Genomic DNA, 9,790 nt, shown 5'->3' with positions numbered 1-9,790 from the left:
TTCTGCCCTATGCCCAGCAGCTTAGATTCACGTAGCTACTCTCCCAGCAGTTTAGCAGATTCTCGTATATCTCCCAGCAACTAGCAGATTAACGTACTTAGGTGTAGCAACGTTTCTGTGTTGGAAGGTGGAGTCAACAGGTACCTGGTTCAAAATAAAAACACCTGCCATAAGGAAAGCGTGTAGGCGTAGTGGATCTTGTAGACTTGCCACCGTTATTATTCCGCTCCAGGCCAGTTACCTTCCCCAGAGTCCTACACATTACTTTAGTGGCCGGTGAAAACCTTAAGACTAGAGATGGTATGAAAACTAAGTCATTATTTAAGCATTTATTCAGAGGATCGCTCTTTATCATTTCCTTAAGACTAGAAATGGTATGAAAACATTTAATTATTTAAGTAATTATTTAAGCATTTATTCAGAGGATTGCTCTTTATCAGTTTCGTACGCACACTACCCGCAGGTGGTCCAACACTCCGTTAGGCTATTGAAGTTGTTCTTGTTGCCGCCACAGCCGCTGTACGTAAACTCCTCGCATTGTCGTGTCTCGCCGTTGTAGTAATACCGCTTTAGTTTATACGAGCAAGGGCCGTGATCCTTTGCAAGATGGCACGGCAGACTTCCATCTGGAGTGACCTCAGTGGTACCTGCGGAAGAGGAAGCATTCACATTAACGTCACCGGTACATCTCAACGTTCCTGCATGAAACAAAGCTGCTACAAAGCAGAATCAGACTCCTAAGCATATTTTAAAACTCCTTTCAGGCAGGGTCTCACTCTGTGTCTGCCCTCCACAGGCCGCCTCGCAATCCTCCTTGGTGATGAAGTTATTGTCGTTGCCGCCGCAGCCTCCGTACAGGAACACCTCGCAGCTGTGGCTCGAAGACTTGTAGTGCCAGCGCCACAGTGTCTCGAAGCAGTCGCCCACCTCAGTGTCTTGGTAACACTTTATAGGGAAATCCGTCGACACAGTCTCAGTAGTTGAAGCTTTAAGAAGTACAAGCAAAGTTGATTAGTCTTACTGAAATCTAAAGACAGACACTAAAGTCACAATCTCATGCAAGAAAGCTTACCCGTCAGGGCGCAAGACGCCAAGCACCAATCCTTGCTCAGGAAGTTGTTGTTGTTGCCGCCGCAGCCACCGTATCTAAAGGTCCGGCAGGTCTCTGTGCCGGGATCGTAGTAGAAGCGGTCTGTGAAGTTATAGCAAGGGCCGGCCTCGGGGTGCAAGGAGCAATGAAGTGGGCGATCCGTGCCAGAGGTGAACGGATACGTGGTGCTGGCGGTGGAGGGGGTTGAACCGCCTGGAAGGAACGGCAACAGGAAAGTGCAGAGGTGATCCAAATTTTAAGTCACAGGTAAACTCGTGTCAACTTAGAGCTAAACCTGCACCAAATTCTTACCCAAGCATATGGACTCGCAAGATTCTTTTGTCTGGAAGTTGTTTTCGTTGCCTCCACAGCCACTATACACAAACTGCAGGCAGGCGCCATCGCTTCGGCTGTAGAAATACCTGGCGAGGGCGTGAGCGCAGTTACCTGGCTGCGGCACCAGGACACATCTAGGTGGTAATGGGCCAGGCTGATACGATGTAGGGGGAAAGATTGTGACTGGAAAAAAAAAAGTTTCAAATTACTAGACTGTAGGGTGAAGAGCGGATCACTCAAAAAGGTAAACTATAATTTTCAGTAGACCTGTACCTTGTGTAGAAGCTCCGCAGAATGCCACACAGGTATCTTTGGAATCGAAGTTGTTGCCATTGCCTTTGCAGCCCCCGTAGGTGAAAGGCTCGCAGGTGTCCGTAGTCGCGTTATAGAAGAAATGACTGAATGCTGCGTGGCACGGGCCACTGTTGGGCTGGAGGTTGCACTGAGGAGGACGCGTAGGAGTGTGTGGCGTTGCTGTGGTGGCCTGCGTAGTCGCTGCTAAAATAAGGATGCTTAATGTCTTTTCAAAAGGAAATAATTAAGCTGGTCCATATAGATTTCTCATGAGCTAAGACCATCAAACTAATTGCCCCCCGATTAAACAATACTAACCTGTTAAGTGACCACAGACTGTCAAACACTCTGCTTCAGACTGGAAATTATTAGCGTTGCCGCCACAGCCAGTGTAGGAAAATGTGGTACACCTGCCGTAGAAGTAGTTGTAGTAATATCTCTGTTGGTTGTCGTGGCAGGAGCCGGCGTCGTGGGTGTAGAAGCAAACTTGTTCCGTGGGCAGGGTGGGGGCGGAAGGAAGGGTGGGCACTGATGTTCCGCCCGTGCCTGTGGCGGAAGGCATCGGTCATTGTAAGAGGTGACCGAGAACCAGAGGAACGGTCATGCGTGGGCATACATAGTGCGCCACGTGCAGTGCAGGGAATCTAAATACACTTTTTTTAGAACATTACTCTTAAATTTGCGTTCAACGCCATCTCACCGTTTACAAGCATAAACTAATGTACTTACAGTTTTCGTAAGTACATATATGGCCGCCGGTGATGCAGTGGCACCAGTTACAGTCGTCCGCCATCCACACTGAATTGTCGGCACACGCGTCCTCGCCGGCAGGGTGCTGATAACCTGACGAGGGAAAGATCATAACACTTTAGACATGACCGCAAAGCAAAAAATTTAATCAAACTTCACGTGTCATATGAACGCACGCACCTGCCGGACACAGTCTCCGACTGCAGTCTGCTGTACCGCCGGGGCCGCACGTGCACCAATTACAGGTCCTCTTCCAGCGGGAGCCGGGCGTGCAGACACCAGTTGTCGGGGGAAGCTGCAGTGTGAAGGTCCCTGAAAATTGGAGAATACATTAAGAATGTTGAATAAGTATTCTCTCTGCGAACAGGAATAATAGACACGGGGTAAGCAACAGGAATAATAGACACGGGGCGAGTAAGACTCACCAGTAGTTTTCTCCTCCATCAATCTCGAGTCAGTGACCATCTTCAGTACTTCGAAAAGCCAACGCTCCAGCTCCGTGGAGGGCTGCCCTGCCTGGCGGGCCATACACAGGTCCCAGGCGCACGTGTCTGGAGTGAAAATATAAGGTGAAATACAGAAATGCGGTAGCTTTTAGCTTTGAGAGTTTACATACGAGGACAATTATGAAAAATGTTTAATAAAAATTCAAGGACATGTGGACCTACCTACGTGGTGGAGTAGATTCAAATTTCTCCCGAGGACAAAGTGCAGGAGGGCGGAACAGCGAGCCTTCAACGCGTCCATATCGCGAGCAGAGGCACGGCAAGGGTCAGTCTGAAGGGAAATCCATGTTGAAATTTGTGGCAATAAATCAATTTTGTCGGAAGACCTTCACCGAAACAATATATTCAGCATTGCAAAGAAAGTAAAATTCACCAACCGTAGTTTCTTTACAATACAGGCACGGCGCCAAACACTTCCGGTCCGTCTGGTCGTTAGTCTGAAAAAAGACGAAAACGCTACTTTTGAAAGACTTGCTCGAAAGGTTCGTGCTTCGTATAAAATGGAAGACTTGCTCGAAAGGTTCGTGCTTCGTATAAAATCTTTAGGACCAACATTGACAGGTGAGCGAAGACTGGCGCTTACCTTCCAGGACTCTGGGAACGCCTCCGGCCAGGGGTGGAGTGGGTGAACCGTCCCGTCCCGACTGGTCATGTCGTCGTTCTGGTAGAAGTTGAAATGGCCGCAGAGTCCGTCCAGCTGGTTAGTGTGAGCCGGGTAAGCCCAAACGTAGAGTTGGTGGTGGCAATAACGAAGCTGAAAGGAAACAATGGTATAATTGTAATTTTACCTAAAGGAAGCATACAACTCATTGAACCTATACTTTAAAATAAAAAATATATTAAAGGCATACCAGGATCCTTGAAGAGCCCGCCAAGAAGACGCAGCTGCCGTCCCTCCAGGAGAGCACGGGGTGAGTCACCGATGAACGCACGGGGTGGACGCCAGAAGCGGGCACGAAGAACGGGTGGCCATTCACCGCGAAGGAGAACTGAAAGGTCAAGGATATTGGAAGAAACAAGTGACATACAATTCTTAACCACACCAAAGAGTTCTCAACTATACTAAGACTCTTCCTGGTATCTACTAACCAGCGAGGAATCAGTGTGGTCGAGCGTTATAACCGTGTGCTTATCGTTCCTGAAGGTCGTTCGATGAAGGCAAGAAGCAGTGGTAGAGGGGCCGAAACAGGGTCGGAAGTCACTGAACACACCGATGTCCGGGTAGTGGCTGTTGCCGGTCTGAGTGATAGTGTAGTTGCAGGTCCCGTGCCAGTGGTAGCGATAGCCGTCGAACGTCGAGAAGTGCGGATCGTCGTAGACTTTACACAACTTGCCTGGAAACATGACTAGTTGAAGACACTTTCACGCAAGACGAACCGATTGAACAAAGCAATAAACACACTAATTCACAACAAAGACTAGCGACTCACAGCACTCCTCGATCTTGTGGGAGTACGTCCAGTTCCCTCTGCGGCACACTAACGACACGCAGTAGGAAGACAATTCAGCCCCTTCAGGGTACATCTGTCCGTCAAATTCGCAGCCTGCCAGTGCAAGGAGATGGTTAAGTAAAGTAGGTTACGGTGGAGCACACCGCAAATATTAGATAGTTCCTTAAATACAACAATCAGCACTATATCAAGGTCCACATTATTAAACTCTTGGAAGCCTTAGTACACTTGTATTAATTAGGACTATCGCAGAATTTGAAGGCTAGCTTCCACAAGTGGTTATCGCAGAAGTTTACTATGCTTCCACTAGTGGTTTCATGACCCTGACGGTAGTTATGAAAGTCTTCCGCACTATGAACGGGGAAATTCATGACAACCCCACTATCTTATCTGCGGCCTTAAGAGATTGTAACAATAACCTGAAGCTTTTGACAAAAAGTAAGATCGGTATTGTCAGACTCCTACACCAACTATTTCAAAGTGTCGAAAAGATGACTAGTTGCAATTAGTTTCCACGTTCACGGTACAGAAGGGCCATTAAGCTACCTCAGAGTTGCCCACAACTCCCACGAAAGCCTTGTCCATCTTGTGTGCTTGGTCGCATTAATTAAAACTAACAAGAACCTACATCCGGAAGATCCTGGTTTGCTGAAGTGGCGTGGCTCTATATTGCCGTTGTCGCACACGAGGGAGACGCAACACTCGGGCAGGGTTGTCACAGTCTGTCCATTCAAGAAGGTGGTGCGGCCGTAGCAGCAACGGTTGTATCCGGGAGGAGGGGGCGGTGGGTTGACGAGGTAAGAAACCTGGGCCCCGACAAACGCTGCAGTGAACAATACGGAAAAATATAAGATGCCTAGAAGGGGAGATCACGAGGGGAAAGCACCATTAAACTATCCAGAGAAATCTTAGATATATCCAAAAGAGCAAACCACAAGAAGCATTCACCATAAGCAAATTGGTCAGACAGGACAGGGTAAGAATCACTAATCAATACGAGCAGATCACGAGGGAAAGACCCTAAGCAAATCGTGCATGCAGAAGACTGCAATAATAGAATATCCATAAGGGGAGACCACGAATGACAGCACCATAAAAGTAATTAATAAAAGGAAAATAACGTATCTAGAAGAGCAAACCACGAAAGATTACCATAAGAGTAATTGCGAAAAAGAAACTAGTAACTATCAAGAAGGGCAGACCACAAGGAAGTCACCATAAATTAAGAAAGAAGAGTTCAGCGGACGGCCAGATCACGAGGTAGTCACCAGAAAATAGATATTTCTATCAATACTAAAAAACAAATAGAAAAACAAGTAAAAACAGAACTAAAAACCACTAGATGACCCAAAAGACAAACCCGCTAGAAATATAAGAACGTAGGAAAAGGAAGAAATTTATTAAAAAACCATGAAACAAAAAACACATGAAAGTAAAAAGTAAAAACGAACTGCTTCTTACCTGATAACAATATAACGAGCAGACCGTGGAAGCAAACAGGAGCCTGAGAAAGAAACAAAAAGAATCACTCACATATTAGCAATGGGATTAACACTTACAAACACACGAAGCACGAGAAAACACACAAAAACGATTACTGACCATGCTTCTCAAACCCTGCCGGTGCGAGACACGTTCAGACCACTCCCCAGCCACCCACTGTCCTTCTCCTCTGGCTGAGCTCCCGTCTTCGTCTCGGCAGCCTCGTCATCAACCCCAGCTGCTCGGATAATGATGTGTCTCGAAGCACTCGGAAGCAGTATCCAGTCCAACCAACAAGACGCTCCGAGATCATTGTTAATTGTTAAGGTATTTGTGTGTTCTGTATATTTATTTTTTTGTTCTGTTTCTGCTGGGTCTGTTTCACTTTCCCTGTGGTTTCTTTAATCGGCCTACCAGCTTATGTCATGCAGTGAGGTTGAGGCAAGAAGCATATATATACGTCCAGGTAAACAGTGGTAAGTTTACGCCATGTTTACATCCTTCCAAATATTCTAAACAGGCATTTCAGCAGAGGACAAAAAAAAAAAAAATGTTAGTGAAAAATAAGTTTGGCTTCATGATCTCTAGCATCCATCCCTTCTCTCCAACCAATAAACAAACAAATAAATAAACAAAAAAACGCTAAAGAAACATTTTTACCACAGCGAGCACAGCAGTATTTAAATTAATATTATAGTCAAACTCCCTTTTCCATGTCATGTACTACAGAACATTGTTAACCTCCTTATTATATATATCTCTTAGCGAGGACTATATTTTTTTTCGTTTATTTTTTATTTTTTTACTATCATTACTGTAACGAGGAAGAGGTTTGAAGCATTTGAATTATACGACCGGATCACGCAGCTCTCTGTCCTTCCTCTCCGTGCCTCCCTCCCTCCCTCCTCCCTCTCGTGCAGCGTTGCCAAACTATCGTACTCAAAACATCGCATTTATCAGTTCCAGGGCCCAAAACTTTCCTACCCACACAGATAACGAAATTCCAGTTAAAGTTCTCGTTAAAAGCATTACTTCTTGGCGTTTGTTTGTGATAGCAGTGACTCAGAAACCGGAAAAAACGACGCGCTGAGTGGCTGAATACGATAATCTGGTAACTCTGCTCCCGTGGTTCAATAGGTAACGAAAGCTTCAACGACCCGTGAACCTTCTAACACTGTATCCTTGTTTGCTCGTTCGCAGCATTATAACCCGAGTTTGTCGCCGGGATTAGTAACGGGCCAAGAGGCATTGTAATTCGTAAAAAACTAATAATAATAAAAAAAAAAACATTCTACCAATTTGATTTATTTTACATTTTTATATCGGGGTGCATACTTGTGTCGGACATGTACACCTTGCTTAGAACAAGACTATAACTCGTGGGGTGAATATATAAAATAGAAAAAAAAAGGTGTTCAAAGAGGCAGGGAGTGGATGGGGGGGAGGGAGGTGAGAAGGGAGAGTACACACACACACACACACACGCACATATGAAACTCCTTAATTTTCTCTTTACTGCACTCCCACATGACATCTGTGTGTAACGAAACGCACACGAAATTAAGCCACACACACACACACACACACACACACACACACACACACACACACACACACACACTTATGGCATATGAATGGAATATAATGCAATCTAACTTTAAGGCTGAATTTTCTTTTCTTGACGTAAGCACAATAAGAATTATGTATAAATCATTTAATTAATAAAAAAAAGTATAGCTTACGTGGTACTCTTTGATCTATCACTTATAATATTGGAAGTAAAATATCAACATTTGGAGAAGAAGCGAATAAACTAGAGGAAATATAGAAGAAAACAACAACAACAACAACAACAACAACAACAACAACAACAACAACAACAACAACAGGCGAAAGTAAGAGGAGAAGAAAAAAGATTAAACATTAGAAGGGAAAATAGAAGTGAAAGTTAGAAGAAAAAAAAGAAGACGAACAAGTAGGTAGTAAAGAGGGGAAAAAATTATAAAAAAATATATAAAAAAATAGACGGAAAAAGCAGAGAAAAAGCAAAAGAAGACAAAAAAGAAGAAAAAGCTGTCAAGAATCAATGGAAACAAGTAAAAGTAGAATTAGAGATAGATAAAGATGAAGCGGTTGAAGACGAACAAATTTAAGAGAAACAAAAAATAAAACAAAAACAAGAAAATAAAAGAAAGCAAAAAAGATGAAAAAAAAATTGAAGAAAAAGTCGTAGAAGTTGAAAAAGATGAAGAGAAGGAAAAATAGTGGTGATTAAAAAAAACAGGAAAAATGGTTGTAAAAAAAGGAGGAATAACAATCAGAAAGTAAGAAAGAAAAAGTAGAAATAAAAGAAAGATAAGGAGCAAGTGAAGTAGGCTACATAAAAGCAATAGGCACTTATGTAGGCAGAAAGACAGGCAGGGAGCTGAAAGAGATGGCACAGTAGGAAAAGCCGTGTTATTGAAAACGCTATTACACTGGGCAAATTTTCCGTGGATCTTCAGTCAAACCACGATTTCCGCTGGCGTGGTTCTCATATTTCCGTGGTTTTCTGACGTGTCCACGATCTTCCAAAGCTGGGGTAGATTTCACCGAAGGACGACGGTATTACTCACCATCATCATCATCATCAGTAACAAGAAAAAAATGAGAACCACGCTAGCGGAAATCGTGGTTTGACTGAAGATCCACGGAAAATTTGCTCAGTGTAATAGCCTCTTTAGATGTTTAGTTTACCTCCGGCACCTCAAAATATCACACGCGCCCTCTACGTAACCATACTTTGAAAGCGCACATGGTTGGAAACTAACTTAAAAACCAAACGTAACTGTTGCGCTCCCTGGACTTAGCCGCCGCCCGATCGACTGTCTCCTACACAAGGTGACGCTGGGACGGTTTGGTTAGGTTTGTTTGATAACAATGTCATTTATTTTGCAAGAACTACTTTATAGGACTCGTCATTCAGTATTGAAATGTTTTAAGTGTCCCTATAAGGCAGCTGAGATTTATTATATCAAACCCCGAAAAACATAAATATTGCCACAGTTATGTGTTTGGGGGCCATGTTGAATATCACTTGGAAAAAATAAAAAGTCTGTATTAATTTCATCATCCACGCACGAAATAAAACGAAATAAATAAATATATGATGTACACCATTTGACTGAAATACAATTTATACCAATGAAATACAAAATAATCATTGTTTTTTAAACAAAACAACCTTGCTTAATCTCTTCCTAATAAAAGTACTTTACCAGTGGTTGCTTTAGCAAGATGATGCAAACGTATCTTGCAATATGCAATGACCAATGCTTTAATAAGAGAAAAAATGTGATTGTTATCAGGCGAACATTCAAGCATATGAGGATATTCAGTTTTAAATATTATAGTTCGAGTTTCTTTTAACACAGTGTTTGCAACTACAGATGGAAGTCTTGGTACATGGTGCAGCACTTTCTCATTACTATTCAGCATTCTCTGAAAATTTTTCTCTGTGGTAAGAGAAACAGTCACAACACTCTTTGATGGCTTGATCAAGCCAACCTTGTCTTCAATCAGTAACAATGCGCAACTTTGGTCATTGTTCTTGATTTCACCTGTTGTAAGTGCAGACACACATTCTGGACATGACATGTTTCTCTTGACCATTTTAACAACATAGCCGGCAACGTACCCTACTGCAGCTTCTTTGTAATATGACAGCTCTGCAAAATTTGGGAAGAATCATGATTTTCCTGAGCAGGAACAAAACCATATCTTCTTGCAGTCATTATATCTTCAGTTTTATCACTTAAAACTCTCTTCATGATACTGCCACTTGTTGCAGATGTGAGCACTTCTGTGGGATCTTGTTCAGTGACATTTCCGTTTGTAGTTTT

The 9,790-nt window shown here is 43.4% G+C and overlaps 1 protein-coding gene across 3 annotated transcripts; it reads right to left on the bottom strand.

The window, feature by feature from the left end:
• Positions 1-316: 316 nt before the first annotated feature.
• LOC127010392 (papilin-like) lies at positions 317-6,138 on the bottom strand. Of its 3 annotated transcripts, none has more exons than XM_050884405.1 (18): positions 6,030-6,138; positions 5,889-5,931; positions 5,056-5,250; positions 4,407-4,520; positions 4,066-4,310; positions 3,828-3,965; positions 3,560-3,730; positions 3,354-3,413; positions 3,139-3,247; positions 2,896-3,021; positions 2,651-2,782; positions 2,450-2,563; positions 2,039-2,266; positions 1,700-1,924; positions 1,403-1,609; positions 1,073-1,303; positions 777-986; positions 317-647 (listed from the first exon to the last, which is right to left on the bottom strand). In XM_050884405.1, exons 1-18 carry the CDS (start codon positions 6,030-6,032, stop codon positions 454-456), a joined length of 2,745 nt encoding a protein of 914 aa, XP_050740362.1. In that variant the 5' UTR covers positions 6,033-6,138; the 3' UTR covers positions 317-453. The 3 variants fall into 3 exon arrangements, with proteins under 3 accessions (XP_050740362.1, XP_050740363.1, XP_050740364.1); XM_050884406.1 differs by having other exon boundaries at positions 1,700-1,921; XM_050884407.1 differs by lacking the exon at positions 777-986.
• Between the last annotated feature and the right edge of the window lie 3,652 nt (positions 6,139-9,790).

This window comes from Eriocheir sinensis, chromosome 43 (genome assembly GCF_024679095.1).
Source record: "Eriocheir sinensis breed Jianghai 21 chromosome 43, ASM2467909v1, whole genome shotgun sequence".
NCBI lineage: Eukaryota > Metazoa > Arthropoda > Malacostraca > Decapoda > Varunidae > Eriocheir > Eriocheir sinensis.
The sequence above is the reverse complement of the archived record's forward strand: the minus strand, read 5'-3'. Positions and strand labels throughout refer to the sequence as shown.